General features: G+C 39.6%; 1 protein-coding gene and 1 pseudogene across 1 annotated transcript in view; one reads left to right on the top strand and one right to left on the bottom strand.

The window, feature by feature from the left end:
• Positions 1-19,336, top strand: part of LOC102186288 (transmembrane protease serine 11E) — a 54,273-nt gene that overhangs the window by 30,444 nt on the left and 4,493 nt on the right. Inside the window, exons 5-9 of the mRNA XM_005681664.3 lie at positions 5,666-5,829; positions 9,917-9,955; positions 12,672-12,849; positions 14,334-14,593; positions 15,646-15,788. Of these exons, the coding sequence (XP_005681721.1) occupies positions 5,666-5,829; positions 9,917-9,955; positions 12,672-12,849; positions 14,334-14,593; positions 15,646-15,788 (784 nt within the window). The remainder of the gene's footprint in view (positions 1-5,665; positions 5,830-9,916; positions 9,956-12,671; positions 12,850-14,333; positions 14,594-15,645; positions 15,789-19,336) is intronic.
• Positions 3,050-3,775, bottom strand: LOC108636252 (annotated as a pseudogene).

The raw sequence follows: 19,336 nt of genomic DNA, 5'->3' as shown, positions 1-19,336 counted from the left end.
AATAAAACCGTGTGTGCACCAGGACCCAGGAGAAATGAGTAGTGACATCATAAGAGAATGAGTCAGACTTGCCTGTGTGTGCTTGGGAGTCTCCAGAGAAGGTGTGGGTCAACAGTGGCCGGGTCAACAGTGGCCTGTCGAGGGGTCAAGGGAACTGACTACAACAGTTCTGGGAGGCTTGGCATGCTGGCATAAGTCATTTTGAAGGAGGTCACCATTACTGCCATTCAGTAGAGTTCAGTTCAGTTCAGCCGCTCAGTTGTGTTCAACTCTTTGTGACCGCACAGACTGCAGCACACCAGGCTTCCCTGTCCTTCAGCCACTCCTGGAGCTTGCTCAAATTCACGTTCATCTAGTCGGTGATGCCATCCAACCATCACATCTTCTGTTGTCCACTTCTCCTTCTACCTTCAATCTTTCCCAGTTCAGTTCAGTTCAGTCGCTTAGTCATGTCCGACTCTTTGCGACCCCATGAATTGCAGCATGCCAGGCCTCCCTGTCCATAACCATCTCCCGGAGTTCACTCAGACTCACGTCCATCGAGTCTGTGATGCCATCCAGCCATCTCATCCTCGGTCATCCCCTTCTCCTCCTGCCCCCAATCCCTCCCAGCATCAGAGTCTTTTCCAATGAGTCAACTCTTCTCATGAGGTGGCCAAAGTACTGGAGTTGCAGCTTTAGCATCATTCCTTCCAAAGAAATGCCAGGGTTGATCTCCTTCAGAATCAGGGTCTTTTCCAATGAATCAGCTCTTTGCATCAGGTGCCCAAAAGATTGGAGCTTCAGCTTCAGAATCGGTTCTTCCAATGAATATTCGGGACTGATTTACTTTAGGATTGACTGGTTGGATCTCCTTGCAGTCCAAGGGACTCTCAAGAGTCTTCTCCAACACTACAGTTCAAAAGCAACAATTCTTTGATGCTCAGCATTCTTTATTGTCCAATTCTCATATCCATACATGACTACTGGGAAAATCATAGCTTTGACCTTACAGAATTTTGTCGGCAAGGTAATATCTTTGCTTTTTAATATACTGTCTAGGTTTGTCATAGCTTTTCTTTCAAGGTGTAAGCTTCTTTCAATTTCATTTTCATTTCATTTCTGCCGTTACACAGCCTCAACTATCAGCAGAAAATTGGATTAAAGACTTAGTGAGCATAGCCTTGCCCACCAGGACAAGACCCAGTTTTCCCCACAGCCAGTCCCTCCCATCAAGAAGCTTGCACAAGCATCTTATCCATCAGAGGGAAGACAGAATGAAGACCTCAATCATGGATCACAACCTTGCCTAACTCAATGAAACCATGAGTCATGACATGTAGGGCCACCCAAGATGGATGGGTCACGGTGGAGATTTCTGATAAAATGTGGCCTACTGGAGAAGGGAATGGCAAACCACTTCAGCATTCTTGCCTCGAGAACCCCATGAACAGTATGAAAAGGCAAAAAGACATAACAGTGAAAGATGAAGCTCTCAGGTCAGTAGGTGTCCAATATGCTACTGGAGAAGAACTATTGCTCCTTGCAACTAAAGCAAAGACAAACCTAGACAGTGCATTGAAAAGCAGAGACATTACTATGCCTACAAAGGTCCATATAGTCAATGTTATGGTTTTTCCAGTAGTCATGTATGGATGTGAGAACTGGATAATAAAAAAGGTTGAGTGCTGAAGAATTGATGCCTTTGAATTGTACCAGTAGAGAAGAATCTTGAGATTCCCTTTGGACAGCAAGGAGATCAACCAGTCAATCCTAAAGGAAATCAACCCTGATTATTCAATGGAAAGACTGATGCTGAAGCTGAAGCTCCAATACTTTGGCCACCTGCTGCAAAGAGCTGACTTACTGGCAAAGACTCTGATGCTGAGAAAGATTGAAGGCAGGAGGAGAAGGGGATGACAGAGGACAAGATGGTTGGATAGCATCACCCACTTGATGGACATAAGTCTGAGCAAACTCTGGGAGATGGTGAAGGGTGGGAAAGCCAGGTGTGATGCAGTCCATGGGGTTGCAAAGAGTCCAACATGACTGAGCAACTGAAAAACAACAATCAATTCTATCTTCTGAATCACTTTCTAATTTGTTTACCCTTTCATCCCAGAAATCTTTCTATTCATTATTCTTTCTTCTGTTACCATAATATGAAGGTGTGCCAATTTGTTGGAAAGATACAGTCAGTCTTAGAGATATTGATTTGAGATACTAAGTGATCCTATTAGCCTGAAATATGAGTCTGACATAAAGGAGGAAATGAAAACTGAGTTGAAGACATAAATTTGCTCAACATCAACTCAGAGTATTAGAAAATGTGGGTGTCAACAAAATTTCTCAGAAAAGGGGTAATGCAAGAAAAAAAGGATCATGAAGAAAACTTGAGGAGTGACATATTTAAGGAAATAGAAGAAAAATAGCAAACTAGGAAATAGACAGGGAAGGAGCAGGCAAAACAAAGAATCGAGAGAGGCACCACTGAAGCTAATAACAGAAAGCTTTAGTGAGGGAGTGGTCAGCATTGACAAGATTCCCAAGAGACCGAGTAATATGACTAGAAAGAATCCACAGGAAATGTCAATGAGGAAGTCATTAGTGTTCCAGTACAGAAATGACTCAGTTGAACAGAAGGGGAGGAAGCAGACTGCAATGAAGTAAATGTGAGGTAGAATGTAATTTACCCATTCAAGGTTTTCTGTGATATGAAGGTGTGAGGTAAATCATATAGCTAGGGTAGAGGGAGGTTTTGTTTTTGTCTCTATCAGCCAGCCAGTAGATGAGTAGTTTATGGGAAAGAAGAAAAGAGTAAGTAATGGATGTATAGGGGTGCTATGGCAGTGAAAAGGGGGATGAGATATATAAGAAAGATCCCTTTAAAGCTCTATTTTTCCAGATTACAAAAGCGATACAAAATTGTATAAAATTCAAATAACACAAGATTAGAAAAAAACAGAAAGCAAAAGTCCCCTCTTTAATAGTTTCATGCCCAGAAATAACACATCTTTCCCCCGCCCCCCCAAACTCATGGCAACTTTATTGTCAGTGTGTGGCGGGGGCCTCAGTCATGATAGAGACACAGGAGGCAGCCAAGGAGGGTGGGAGGGTATCCATGTAGCCCTCCCAGAGGGCCTGGTGCCGGGAGTCATCCAGGACATGGACCAATGCCCAATACTGATTAATCATTCAATGGCCAGTGGTCTGGGCCACAGGGTTCCATGAACTTCTCCACAAGGTCCACAAACAGGTCTCTGACATCCTTATTGTGGGTCAGCTTGGAGGCCACATTCACCAGCCCCCAGGACCTGGCTTCCATCTTCAAAAAGACACGGAGTTTTCCCCAGAGGGCACTTTGATCTCCTTCAAGTCCTGGAGACTCTCCTTCAAGTCCTGGAGACTCTCCTTCTCTAAGTCCACATCATTGTCATCCACCCAGGAGTCCAAAACTCTGAGGGTCCAGTTCGGGATCATGAACTCAGCACAGAAAGCAAAATCCCAAAAGCTTAGAGACTGCAGTTTTTTCCTTCCCTGTCCCAAAGCGATTGTTGGCAAAGAAGGCAATGGCTGCATAGTCCCTGGCCAGTCACTCAAACAGGAGGAAGTGCTGCTGGATGTTGTCGACCAGGGAGCCCTTCATTTCCTCTACCACCTTGAAGACTCACTTAAAGTTATCAGACTGTCTCCAGTAGCTCTTGAGGGTAATGCCAGTTTTGGTGCCTATGTGCCACAGTTTTGGTGGTGCATGGAGCAGGTGCTCAAGCACATGGAAATTACCGTAGTGGTCCATGGTGTCGCTCTGGAGCATCGCTGCTGTGGCCCCAGGCTGCTTCAGGATTCCCCAGCAAGCACACCCTCAGGGCCACCACATTGCTCACCAAATCACCATCCAGCCAGAGGTGATACACATCCTGGTTGATGATGGTCATGTTCCCCATGAAGATGTCCAGCTTGCTGGTCACAGCAATGCCAAGAGCCCCAGTAGGAGGAAGGACTCTTTGGCCTGCACATGGCCGCCCAACACATCTTGTTAGTAATTTACTTTTAGTATTTTCAGTGACTGCATATAGATTTAGCTGGCTATATAGTTTTTCACTGCAAGTGTATGTCAAGATTGATTTAGCCTTTGCCATTTTGATGGGCATTTGGGTTGTTACAATATTTTTTTGATTTAAAGATAAAGTTAAGATGCTGTATGTATACATATCTCCTTGCATCAAAAGAGTGTATTTTGAAGATTAAACTTCTAAGAGTAGAAATGTTGCATCAGAGAGGATGGATAATAAAATTTATAACAGATAAATCACCTTGCAAAAATGAGATTCTAGTTTGTATTCCTACCTACAGTTTGGGAGCACAGGAGTTGATGCAACATATGGGTGAGGAGTAAGATTCTTTGGGGTTCTGGTTCGAGATGGTGAAGCAGGAAGAAAAAGCTTACCTTCTCCCATAGACTCCCTGAATCTACAGATACAGAAGAAACAATTTTCTCTTAAAAAACAAAAAACAAAAAACCCAAGTTGACTGAGTAACTACTGCACATTGGGCAAATGAGAAGAAAGTCACATTGAAGCAGGTTGGAGAGGCTGGGACACAATCTTGCCATAAATCCTATTTTGCCATACCAGGAAAAAATCTCAAACCCAGAGATTCTCCCTGATGAGTGAAAAGTTTGAACCCCAAATCAGGCACCTCAACTTTTAGGACCTGTACCTAGAGACAAGCCTTCAAAACATCTAACTCTGAAAATGAACAGGAGTCAAGTGCTGAGATCTACAAAATTGTGTGTCTCTTAAAGTATCCGTGCACCTGGACTCACCCTCCTCAGGGCCCAGCACAGTGGCAGCCTATTGCACCCAGGCTGAGGGGTAACTGGTTGTGATTGTGAAAGAAGGGGTAGAGTATAGACTGAGAATGAGAAAGAGTAGTTAAGCGTGGTTCCAAAGTAGTAATTCATTCAAATAATGCTAAGGCTCATTAACACTCTATTGTGGAAATAAAACCACATAAAGTCAAGACAACTTGGTCGAGCTTTCTAATGTCTTTAGGATTAAGAGTTGTTTAGAAGAGCCTGAAGATTACTTGGGAGAAATTACTGGATTTAATTAATCCTGAAAGACAAAGACAGAGTTGGTTTCTTACTTACCATACATTTTATTTGATAATTTTGAATGGTTGACAAGAAAATTTTCTTTTGATGTTAATATCTCAAGTATTTAGATAGATCCTGTGGTGGTAAGGAAGATCATAGGCTGCTAGCTGAAAGGCTGAGATGGGAGTCTTGAATGCAACAAACAATAGAAATATTGTTGTTGTTATTCAGTCCCTAAGTCATATCTGACTCTTTGTGACTCCATGGACTGTAGCACGCCAGCTTTCCCTGTCCTTCACTATCTCCTAGAGTTTGCTCAGACTCATGTCTGCTGAGTCATGATGCCATCCAACCATCTCATCCTCTGCCACCCCTTTCTCCTTCTGCCCTCCATCTTTCCCAGCATCAGAAATATAGAAGAAAACAAATTAGAGCTTTTAAAATTGCATTTACAGATTTGTTTTCTGTGTTTGCGTTTCAAATGAGTTATAAAGAAAAAACAGAGTATGATATTGCCATAAATCTTATTTGGAACTTAACCTTTTAAAACTGTATTTCTCTCTTTTTTTCTTTTTTTTTGGTCCACAGTCAAGAGGAACGTGGAGTGTTGGCTCATATGCTGCTGATTTTTAGATTTCCTTCTACTGAGGACCCTGAAACCATCAATAAAAAAATACAACATGTTTTACATGAAAAGCTGCAAGATGCTGTAGGACCCCCTAAATTAGACCCTGATTCAGTTGAAATTAAAAGTAAGTTTATTTCTTCTAATTCAATTCTCTTGAATAGAATAACTTTGGTCTTGGGCACTAATCTTTAAAAGTTTTTGTTATGTCTTGCCACCAACAGAATACTTCTTTGGGACTAAATTGATCCAAATGAAGTTTTTAAAATTTTAAAACTACCTTAAACTTACATCTCCCCTGCAAGTCTGTCATTAACTCGTGAGCCTGGATTCTTTTTCTATATTGATCCTTACACTTTAGCTATAGAATCCAATGAATGGAAAAAGTGGCTCTGTGTATTTATTCCTCTTCGTGTTGCTTACTTTTATGTTCTGAGTGTGATGGCTTATATGCCACTGATTTTTAGATTTTGTGAAAGATTCGTGCCATCTACCTATTTTCATTCAAATGTCTTTAATAAACCTTATTAGCTTCTTCTCTCGGAGAAGGCAATGGCAACCCACTCCAGTACTCTTTCCTGGAAAATTCAATGAACAGAGGAGCCTGGTGGGCTGTAGTCCATGGGGTTGCTAAGAGTCAGACATGACTGAGCGACTTCGCTTTCACTTTTCACTTTCATGCATTGGAGAAGGAAACGGCAACCCACTCCAGTGTTCTTGCCTGGAGAATCCCAGGGATGGAGGAGCCTGGTGGGCTGCTGTCTATGGGGCTGCACAGAGTCGGACAATACTGAAGTGACTTAGCAGCAGCAGCTTCTTCTCTTAGGCCCTTTGCTGATGAAAAGTATATCGTTTATCTTTTGGCAAAAATAATTTTTGGTATATTTTACAACTAACTTGAAAAATCTAAATTTTTTGTTTTTGTCAGGGCAAGGGAACAAGATAAACAGTGTTAGGTCCTCATAAATAGAAAGTGAAAAACATACAAGACCCTCAGGGGAAATATAAGATTGGTTAAAAGCTCAGTCATGTGCTATAGTACAGTGTTAGTCTCTAGAAATGGTGTACCAGCCACATGTATATTCTTAAAGTTTCTGGTAGTCACATTAAGAAAGTAAAAGTAAACATGTCAAATGTATTTAACTAACATATGCATTTAACCCAATATATCCAAAGTAGTGCTACTTCAACAAGTAGTTCATATAACTGTCTGCTCTTGAAATAATAATGTAGTTTATAATACATTTATTCACAATGTAATTCATATTGACAAATAGTCCATGTAAACATTTTTCATGAGATTTGAAATCAGTTGTATATTTTATATTTATAATGCACTTCAGTTTAGCCACATTTCAAGAGCTTACTAGGCACATGTGGCTGGTAAATAAAGTATTGGATATGGCAGGACTAGAAACTACAGAATAAAGCACAAGTAGAAAGAAGGAATAAAAGTGCTAATATAAAAGCTGACAGATGTAACCAGAGACCAAACCTGGTGGTTAGTCCCTCTGCTTGCTTAGAAAAGGAGGCCCACTAGTCAGGGCCAGCTATTAGTATGTAATTTGTGGGGCCCAGTGAGAAGTGAAAGTCTGAGACTCTTTTGAAAAGCAATTAGACAGTGCTGTTAAAGGTACTAAGATATGTGATTTTTCTTTCATGATCTTTCTTGATTTGTCATGGTATTTTTATCTATTAACTAATGACATTTTAAATGAAAAAGTGGAGAAGGAATGGCAACCCACTCCAGTACTCTTGCCTGGGAAATTCCATGGATAGAGGAGTCTGGTAGGCTGCAGTCCATGGGGTCGTGAAGAGTCAGACACGACTGAACGACTTCCCTTTCACTTTTCACTTCCATGCATTGGAGAAGGAAATAGCAACCCACTCCAGTGTTCTTGCCTGGAGAATCCCAGGAACAGGGGAGCCTGCTGAGCTGCTGTCTATGAGGTTGCACAAAGTCGAACACGACTGAAGCGACTTAGCAGCAGCAGCAGCAGTAAGTGATAAAGTCAAAATTTTAAATTAGTAGCATGAGTTTTGCTGATCACCTTTATATTGTGAAATGTCAATCTCAAATGCAAATACGAAAGCATTTCATTTTTATTTGGAATCATGAAAATTATACAGCTGTATTTCATAGCTTATCCATGCATGCATCTTGGTTACCAGAACCAAAGAAACGCTAGAGAAGTCTAGCTCAACATTGTTTATTTCCTTTCTAGATACAGGCACATTTTACCAGTGCTCTCTACCATCAGCTTATGTGAGGAAGGACCAAAACATCCTTCTATATCATTATTTTCAGCTAAAGCTTTTGGCTAATACAAAGAAGTAATGGGCACAAGAAAGGGTATGTGGTAGGTCCCTTAGTCATTTGTGTTTATTTGAATGCCATTACTTCTTTAGTGTTCTAAGCAAGTTCTGGTTCAAATAGAAAACTTGGCCTCCTGGGGCTGTCAGTAACCTCTGTTTATATAGTGGTAGACATCAAACACTGTCTTGTACTCATTTTGAGTTTGCTGAACATTATGGATCCATTGGAATTCTTAGTTCATAGGCTATCATGAATAACACATGAAAAAGGGGTAGCATGAATCCATGGACACATGGTATATATCTCCTCTGCCCATGCCATACTCAATTATCCTATCAAACTGCACTTCCAAACACAAATTATGACATACAATTATTACGAATTTCAACACAGTGAGCATTAAACCAAGTGCAAGGTCATGCTGAGTATAGGACTTGGTGCAGATACACGTCATGCATCCACGAAGTCAACCTTGTCAGTAGTATGTAAAAAAAAAAAAAAAAGAAATTCAACGAAGTAAATGTAAAGGTCTAATTGACTTTATTTAATGATTTATGGATTGGGCAGCACTCTGCCTTAGCGGACAGACAGGAACTCCGAGGAGCTATACAGAATGGAAGACTTTTACGGCCAGAAGGAGGCAAGACAAGGAAGTTTTCTGGCAAAGTGGATTGTGTCAGGAAAGGGCAACTTCATATGGGGGATGATGGGGATCGGCAGACAGATTACTTCACTAGTGCTGACTAGGTAATTCCAGATTCACTGATTAAAAGTCATATTCCTGAAATAGGTTGAATCTGCAATTAGGCTAGATGGTAAGTTTGGCTTACTGATGTGGGGCTTAGCACAATGATGCCATTTGGAGTCCCTTATTTATTTTTGTAATATTATGAACATGCAAAGCCCGGATTTTCTCTAGGAAAAGCTTGAAATAAAGAACAGAATATTGAAATAGGGAGACTTGTGATGGTGTTTTTAAATATTTACTAAGAGTAAATGGCGACTTCTTCCTTAGTGTTTCATTTTCCCCAAATGTAGCCAGAATAAAGTTAGAAAAGTCTTTCTAGAAAATAGATTTTTTGTGACTCAATACTATTAAATACTAGAAAAATTAACATTATTATTATTTTTTTAATCTTTAGAAACCCTATCTTGCCATGTTCAAAGAAATAGTTTCATTCCTTCGAAATCTACTGAATCAGGAAATTTGAGTATTGAGAGTTTTATTTAACTATTGGTTGTTTTAGCATTTGGATAGGATTAGGGTCTGGTAGTTGAGCTAAGGAGCCCCTGGCTAGAGTTGAATGACAATTTGAGAGCAAGTTGTCTTTCTAAAACTTTAGCAAAAAGAAGACCAAGAGATGGACAGCATTGTTTTTCAATGGGAGTGAGAACTAATTTATGGACATGCACTAGGGTATGTTGTATAGATGGAACTATGCTTATGAATTTGGTAAAACAAATAATACAAAACTGAAATAATGGTTAATAAAAATATGATTGCATTTGGGGAATTAATATTGCAATTTAGAACAGGATTTCCCCTCATAAGCTATGGACTGCCTACATCCTATTTCCTGCTATAAAACTTAGATTCTTGGGTTTCAGGACAAACTCAGAATTACTGGGAAAAGGAAATGGAATTTACATTATAAAGATGCTCTTTAGGTGACTTTTAGCCACACTAAAATTTAAGAAACTGTTCAAATCTCCCTTCTCCCCAAGAAAATGAATATACTATGTCTATGATAAACTGTGTTGCTTTTTGAAAGTTTTACATCATAGAGATACTATTTTTTAATGGAATTGAGCAACCTTTAGTATTTTAAGTACTCAGCGACATTATGAAATTCTGATGTGCAGACCCTATGCTATTGACCATTTCTGTGTGTTTCAGAAATCAACAAGACAGAAACAGACAACTTCCTGAACAACTGTAAGTTTGACACATTTATTAAAATTGCATTACCTGAATGAAAAAAGTTAACTCTAGATTATTTAAGTTTACTTTGTCAGTATTATGGGATCAGAATAAAGTTTGATTTGTGCACATCTCATGGTGTTTATCTTACCTCTGAAGTACCTTCTATTGCAAAAGGATAAAAACTAGGAGGATTTTGAAATGGATGTATGGGGCCTGTGGCAGATGTGTAGTAGAAGTGAGCAGTACAGTTGTTAAAGAATAGCCAAAAATATTTCTTAATGTTCTGATTGAAGATATCTACAATATATCCTCATGAAAATTTTCTAAAGATTGTATAGAAGTAATTTGTACGTCGATATTTTTCAGCTAAAGGCAGAAACTTAGTGCTACTCCACACGAAATAAAATCTTGATGTTATTAACTCATATTATAAAGATTGCTGACAATTATGGGACTGGGGTTCTCCAAGCCAGGCTTCAACAATACGTGAATTGTGAACTTCCAGATGTTCAAGCTGGTTTTAGAAAAGGCAGAGGAACCAGAGATCAAATTGCCAACATGCGCTGGATCGTCGAAAAAGCAAGAGAGTTTCAGAAAAAAACATCTATTTCTGTTTATTGACTATGCCAAAGCCTTTGACAGTGTGGATCACCACAAACTGTGGAAAATTCTGAAAGAGATGGGAATACTAGACCACCTGACCTGCCTCTTGAGAAATCTGTATGCAGGTCAGGAAGCAACAGTTAGAACTGGACACTGAACAACAGACTGGTTTCAAATAGGAAAAGGAGTGCGTCTAGGCTGTATATTGTCACCCTGCTTATTTAACTTATATGCAGAGTACATCATGAGAAATGCTGGGCTGGAGGAAGCACAAGCTAGAATCAAGATTGCTGGGAGGAAGATCAATAACCTCAGATATTCAGATACACCACCCTTATGGCAGAAAGGGAAGAAGAACTAAAGAGCCTCTTGAAAAGGACCTCTTGAAAAGAGCCATCTGAAAAAGTTGGCTTAAAGCTCAACATTCAGAAAACTAAGATCATGGCATCTGGTCCCATCACTTCATGGCAAATAGATGGGGAAACAGTGACAGACTTTATTTTGGGGGGCTCCAAAATCACTGCAGATGGTGACTGCAGCCATGAAATTAAAAGACATTTACTCCTTGGAAGGAAAGTTATGACCAACCTAGATAGCATATTAAAAAGCAGAGACATTACTTTGCCAACAAAGGTCCATCTAGTCAAGGTTATTGTTTTTCCAGTAGTCATATATGGATGTGAGAGTTGGGCTATGAAGAAAGCTAAGGGCCAAAGAACTGATGCTTTGAACTGTGGTGTTGGAGAAGACTCTTGAGAGTCCCTTTGACTGCAAGGAGATCCAACCTGTTCATCCTAAAGGAAATCAGTCCTGAATGTTCATTGGAAGGACTGATGTTGAAGCTGAGACTCCAATACTTTGGCCACCTGATGGGAAGAGGTGGCTCATTTGAAAAGACCCTGATGCTGGGAACGATTAAAGGCGGGAGGGGAAGGGGATGACAGAGGATGAGATGGCTGGATGGCATCAGTGACTTGTTGGGCATGAGTTTGGGTAAACTCTGGGAGCTGGTGACGGACAGGGAGGCCTGTCATGCTGTAGCACATGGGGTTGCAAAGAGTCGGACACAGCTAGCGACTGAATTGAACTGAAGTGACGGGACTGGAGTTTAGGTGGATGAAATTACTGAAGGCTCAAATAATATCTTCACCCATATTTTAAAGGTACTGACTCAAGGCACAGTGTTTCTTCCTCCTATGGCAGAATACCCTACCATGATTTAGAGAATATATTTGATATTTAACAGAATTACACAATACCTTTCTATTAAAAGATGAAATGTACTACTCATCAGCTCAGAATGTTGGTTAATTCACAGGGTTAACTAAATGTAAAACCAATGAATAATCCCATTACATGGCATATCTTTTCACTACTAGTATTTGTTGGGAACTTGTCATATACTAGTGCTATGTTAGTCAATAGGGACATAAAATGGGTGATTTAATCCTTGCTTAAAGCAGCTTACACTTCACTGAGACTAGATATATGAGACTAACACATGAACACAGAATTACAAGACAGTAGTTCTCAAACAGGGGCAATTTTGACCCCCCCCCCCAAGTGACTACATCCTATTGTGGCATTTGGGTTATCATGATGGTTGGGGGGCAAGGATAATACTGGTATCTAATATGTATAGGCCAGGAATCCTTTTAAACATTCTGTGATACACAAGATGGACCCCCACAACAAAGAATTATCCATCTGAAAATGTCAGTAATGCCAACATTGAGAAACTCTGTTATAAACAATATTCTATTACTAATATTAGATATATATACATACAATAATTTATGTACTAATATATACTAATCTGTTGTATATAGAAATAAATATATACATATATATATACATACACAGGCTTCACAGTTGGCTCAGGGGTAAAGAACCCACCTGCCAATGCAGGAGATTCAGGAGACTTGGATTTGATTCCCATGTCAGGAAGATCCTCTGGAGAAGGAAATGGCAACCCACTCCAGTATTCTTGCCTGGGAAATCCCATGGATAGAGGAGCCTGGTGGGCTACAGCCCATGGGGTTGCAAAGAGTAGGACATGACTGAGCATGCACAACTGTTTGATGCATAAAAACAGTTGCTAACAAATGCATCCTCTCTTCTGCAGGCTGTGGGACACGAAGGAACAAAACCTCAGGACAGAGTCTCAGGATTGTTGGTGGAACAGAGGTACAAGAGGGTGAATGGCCTTGGCAAGCTAGTCTGCAATGGGATGGGATCCATCGCTGTGGAGCAACTTTAATTAATGACACATGGCTTGTGAGTGCTGCCCACTGCTTTAGAACGTAAGTATTGAACCTTGAAAATGACTGGATGGTGGTGGTGGTTTAGTCACTAAGTCCTGTCTGACTCTTGTGACCCCATGGACTCTAGCCTTCCCAGGGTCCTCCATCCAAGAGATTCCCCAGGCAAGAATACAGGAGTGGGTTTCTATTTCCTTTTCCATGAGAATGACTAAGGGTAAGCAAAGTGCATTGGGCTTAGTAGGATGGAAATACCTCATGAAAGATGAGTTTAATACAAATAGAAGATTATATACATACATATGTATGTATATGCATGTTTTATCATAAAGGGCTTCCCTGGTGGCTTGGTAAAGAATTAGCTTGTGATGAAGGAGACCTGGGTTCAATCCTTGGGCTGGGAAGATCCCCTGGAGAAGGAAAATGTTACCCACTCCAGTATTCTGGCCTGGAGTATTCCATGGACTGTATGGTCCATGGGGTCCCAAAGAGTCGGATACAAGAGAGTAGGAAACACATAAATGTTAGTAAGAGGTTTTATAGTCTAGAAATAGAAATGGTATCAAAGAACGTGTAGATAAATTATCCACTGACAATTATACAGTAATTTATCAAAGGAAGCAGGATTTTGAGAATTATCTCTGGACATTGAGCTTGGTGTGAAAAACAGCCGTTTCTCAGGTAGATTCTACATATCTACCTGAGATAGATGCTAAGTGAATTGTTGTTTTGATCCTGATGGAGAAATTCTAAGAAAAAATTATATATGAAGAAATTTGGTAGTAACAAATTATTGATACAACTGAATAGATTGACTAGTTATATTTCAAGGAATTTTGATTCAGTCTTCCAACCCATTACAAAATGCCCGAGGTATACAAGATAAGTAATGCTTTGTTAAATTATTGTATAGCGGTTTTGATTTTCAGAGAAATGTGTGGATAGGCAACATGGTACATGCAGAATGCATACAGTTCTCTCATTCTGTACAAGATATGCTTTCCATATGTCCCTTGGAGTCACTGATGCCCAGAAATATCAAAAGGCCCTAGGATCTGGAGTGGGTGACTCGGTAAGCAGAATGAAGTGCACATCCTAGGAAAACATGTATGTGTGCTCAGTTGCTCAATCATGTCCAAGTCTTTGCAACCCTGTGGACTTTAGCCCTCCAGGAGCCTCTGTCCTTAGGGTTCTCCAGGCAAGAATACTGGAATGGGTTGCCATTTCCCTCTCCAGGGAGTCTTCCTGACCCAGGGACTGAACCTGCATTTCCTGTGTCCTCCTGCATTGGCAAGTGGATTCTTTACCACTGAGTCACCTGGGAAGCCCTAGGAAACATGACACAGTGGTATTTCCACCTTATCTGACCCCTGAACCTTAGATTGGAAAGCATTCGTATCTATGCATAGAAACCATAGTTTTAAAAGGAAAACTTACTTTGACATGTGTGTGCTAAATTATTTAATATAAACAGTTATATTAGTAACATGGTAAAGTGGGATTTGTTCCTCATACTTTATCCTCAGGTATAACGACCCAGCCAGGTGGACTGCTTCTTTTGGAGTCACAATACATCCTCCAAAAATGAAACAAGCCCTCCGGAGGATAATTGTGCATGAAAAATACAAATATCCATCACATGACTATGATATTTCAGTCTTAGAGCTTTCCAGGCCTGTTTCCTACACAAATGCAGTACACAAAATTTGTCTCCCCGATGCATCCCATGAGTTCCGCCCTGGTGATGAGATGTTTGTGACAGGATTTGGAGCACTGCAAAATGATGGTGAGCATCTGAGGAGAAAGTCAAATCATAGTAATCTAATTTGGTATGCTAAGGCATTTAAAGAATGGAATGCCGTTATGCCGTTATGTTGGTGGGTTGGTCACATGGATCTGGGCCAATCAGGTCCTACTTGGGAACTAAGCGATTTAGAAGATATGTAAATTCCTTCATACTTTAGGTTACTTTCAAGTACATCACTACAACTATAGTAATGGTGCTTGGTAAGATTGCTGAAAGAGTGAATATGTCTGAAATTTTTACTAGGGTAATAACCACATAAGATTGTGAAGTGGGAGTGTTAGTTGCTTACTTGTGTCTGATACTCTTTGTGACTCCAAAGACTGTAACCTGCCAGGCTCCTCTGTCCATGGAATCCTCTAGGCAAGAATATTGAAGTGGTTTGCCATTGCCTTCTCCAGGGGATCTTCCTGACCCTGGAATCAAACTTGGATCTCCCACATTGCAGGCAGATTCTTTACCATCTGAGCCACCAGGGTATTAACTACATAAGAGATTAAGGATTGTTAATACTTACACCCAATTGTGAAGATCAGAGAATCATAAAACCATCTTTCCTAACTGAAATTAACTTCTAAGCTTAATAATGACATAGTAATTAGTTAAGCAACTTGAGTTTCTTTTCTAGGCACCTAACTTCATTTAAAATAGTTATACTTCATTTCCCAAATACCACTGTATCTAAAAAAATACATTCCTAAGATATTATGTGCCATCTCATCCAGTCAGTTCAGTTCAGTAGCTCAGTCATGTCCGACTCTTTGCGACTTCATGGACTGCAGCACCCCAGGCTTCCCTGTTCATCACCAAATCCTAGAACCTACTCAGACTCATGTTCATCGGGTCGGTGATGCCATACAACCATCTCATTTAAAATAGTTATACTTCATTTCCCAAATACCACTGTACCTGAAAAAATACATTCCTAAGATTCTATGTGCCACCTCATCCAATAACTAATTATAAAAGACTTTCCTCAGGTTTATAGAATATATGTATATATATAAATATGAAGTCTATTTTTTTCTCTTTAGGTAGCAGTCAAAATCATCTTCGGCAAGTACAGGTGGATCTCATAGACACTAAAAGCTGCAATGCTCCCCAAGCTTACAATAATGCCATAACTCCTACAATGTTATGTGCTGGCTCCTTGAAAGGAAATAGAGATGCGTGCCAGGTGAGTGAGTGAGTGCATAATTTTTTGTTCACCTTTTATTTTGTAATAATTACAGCTCTACAAGAAGTTGCAAAGATAGTACAGAGGGGTCCCCTCTAACCTTCACCAAGTATTCTCCAGTGGTCACATCTCATATAACTAGAGTAGAATATAAAAGCTAGGAACTGATCTTGGTACAAGGTGTACTTCTTGCTTTTTATCACGTGTGCAGATTTGTGTCATCATCACTGCAGTTAAGAACTCTTCCATCACCACAGAGATCTTTCTTCCTTTATAAAAACATCCATTTCCTTCCCCCATCACTTTATCATCACTAACATCTGGCAATCACCAATCTGTTTGCCATCTCTATAATTTTGTAATTTCAAGAATGTTGTATGAGTAGAATCATACAGTAGCCTTTTTTCAGAATTCCATTTTGATTTTTTTTATAGTTCTGCTGTATATTACAATTATTTTTTAAGTAGATAAATTAAGATTCTTAGTTGGAGTTTTACTATCAAATTCTCAAAAATGCATAGAATAAGTAAACAGAAAAGTATAGTAATATAGTAGACCTGAAAAGCACCATGATTTGTCTATTAGTGTTTTTAACCATACTCTCTCTTTGTAGGAAAATTGTATGGTTCCTGTAAGTTAAATACACATAACTTATCATAGTCTACTGATGTTGAGATTTTACTAGTTTTAGTTGGATTTGAAATAGAAAACATACTTCCCCTTAAGCCTCTTTAACATCTCATCATTCATAATATTAAATATTAATAAATATAAATATTAAATATTTCCTTTCTATAAATACTGAGAGCCACATCAGACAAGTTTTTGCTTCAAGTGCCAGATGTAACTTAGAAAACTTTAGAGGACAAGGGAAGTCTATTTACTCATCTGTTCTTTCTTCCCTTCTGGTTTTCTAAAATTTTTTTAAACATAATTTTAATTGGAAGACAATCGCTTTGTGTTGGTTTCTGCCATACATCAACATGAATCGACCATAGGTATACATATATCCCCTCTCTCTTGAACCTCCTTCTCACTTCTCACCCCTCTAGGTTGTCACAGAGCACCAGGTTTAAACTCCCTGCATTATACAGCAAATTCCTACTAGCTATCTATTTTACATATGGCAATGTATATGCTTAAAATTCTTTTTATATCATTTCTTTTCTGTTTCAGAAACTTCCTTTAGCCATTTTTTTGTAAGTATAGATCTGCTAGTGTCAAGTTCCCTTAGATTTTCTTTGTTTGCAAAGTTCTTTATTTCCTATTTATTTGTAAAGCATAATTTTGCCAGGCATATAATTTATGCTTGACAGTTGTTTTTTTTTTTTTTTTTTTTTTTTTTTTTTAGTGCTTCAATCATGGCCTCTGTAATCTATGATAGGAACTTGCTATGATTAGAATTGTTTTTCTCTTGCAGATGAAATGTCATTTTTTTCTTGCTATGTTCAAGATTTTTTCTTTGTCTTTAGTTTTCAGAAGTTTGAGTTTGTATCTTGGCATGGATTTCCTCTTGGTTATACTGCTTAGGGCTTGCTCACCTTTTTAATCTGCAAGTTTATGCCCTTTGACAAACTTGGGAAAGTTTCAGCCTTTGTTTCCTTGAAAATTTTTCAGCTTCATTTTGGGATCCAATAATAGGTATTTAGCACTTTCATTATGCTCTCAGAGATCTCTGAGCTTCTGTTCATTTTTTTTTCCACTCCTCTTTCTGTGTGTTCAGATTGAGCAATTTCTATCATTCTATCTTCAATTTCATTGATTTTGTTTTTACTTCCATCATCTCCTTCATTTTTCTGTTAAGCACTTCTAGTGAGCTTTTTATTGGATTTTTTGTTTGTTTCATGATGGAAATTGCCCATTAAGACATTTTTGTGATGACTGCTTTAAAATCTTTGTCAGATAATTCCAACATCTGTCATCTCAGTGTCAGTGTCTGATTGATTGCCTTTTCTTATTCAAAATTTTTCTGGTTCTTGGTATTGGGTGATTTTCACATATATCCCGGACATTTTGGATATTATGTTATGAATTTCGGCATCTTCTTTAAACCTTCTGTTTTTACAGGACTCCTCTGACATGACAGTGGAGTGGGTGGGGGAATGAGGTAGCACTTCTCCCATTCATTGTCCCCTGACACCAAGGTGGGGAAAGAGACCTTTGTTACTGCTGGATGGAGGTGGAATTGCAGGCTTCTCACTAGGGTTTCCTTTATGGCTCAGCTGGTAAAGAATCCACCTTCAATGCTGGAGACCTGGGTTTGATCCCTGGGTTGGGAAGATCCCCTGGAGAAGGGAAAAGCTACCCACTCCAGTATTATGGCCTGGAAAATTCCATGGACTGTCACAAATAAGACACGACTGAATCACTTTCACTAAGTGCGGGTTTTTTTTTTTCTTTTAAGATGGGAGAAAATTATTAGATTTATTTTATTTTATTTTTTGACCGTGGCGTGCCTGGCATACAGGATCTTAGTTCCCCGACCAGTGATCCAACCCATGCTCCCTGCATTGGACTGCCAGAAAAGTCCTGAAACTTATTAGATCTAATTTTTAAAAAAATATATGCCATTTTCCCTCCTCACCCTTCTTGGTGGAGGAACAGAAAGTCCCCTCACATGCTCCATTTAGGGGATTTCACGTATAAAGTCTGGGATGGTGAGGATGAAGTAAAAAAATACCACTCTGGATGGGGGCAACTTGTTACTGCTCCCCTTGTGGTCTCCACTGACATCATGGGATAGTGGCCTTATCACTGCTTGGCTCTCCACTAGGTCTGTTCTGACATCACCCTAGACGGAGAGAGAGTTCTGCCTCATCGATATTGGGGGATAGTCCATGCTCCCCAGCTGGTTACCACAGGGGAGGAAGAGGAAGGCTTCATCATCACCTGGCAGGGATGAAAGAGAGGCTCCCCACTCAGCCTCCTCTGACACCAGTCAGGTGGGAATTGGACTTCCTTAGATTCTGTAAGGGTGGAAGTCCAGTCTCCCCACTTGGCCCTTGCTGATAGGGTTGGGATGGGACCACACTTTTTTCTGTGATTGACTCACAGTGTGTACACATCAATCACCCAGCTTATACATTATCAACTCATGACCAATCTTATTTCATTCCTACATATTTTAACCCCCAACCTTCTTCTTCCCATCCTCAACTCCAGATCTATTTTGAAGTAAATCACAGTTGTGTATAATTTCATTTGAAAATATGTTACCTCTTCTGTTAATACAATACCTTTTTGATGATATTATTAGATGTGAATGTCTCATAAATTTGGGGAACTAAAGAGGAGAAACCAAGTTTGGCCTTGTGATTATAACACACTGCTTTTCTGTTTCAGGAGGAATCTGGTACTTCCCCCTCTCAAAAATCATCAGTAACTTTATATGCAGAAATCTTTACTTGGATCTCTTACTCCCTCCCATGTCAGTGGCGTGTGGCTACCTCCTCTTAAAATATGATCTTATTTTGGGTTCTATAATCCTGAAATATGCTGATTTCCCCCTCCCTCCTTTTCCAACAACTCATTTCTGTTTCCTTATATTG

Source organism: Capra hircus, chromosome 6 (assembly GCF_001704415.2).
Source record: "Capra hircus breed San Clemente chromosome 6, ASM170441v1, whole genome shotgun sequence".
Taxonomy (NCBI): domain Eukaryota; kingdom Metazoa; phylum Chordata; class Mammalia; order Artiodactyla; family Bovidae; genus Capra; species Capra hircus.
Note: the sequence above shows the minus strand (reverse complement) of the source record. Positions and strands in the feature narration are given on the sequence as shown.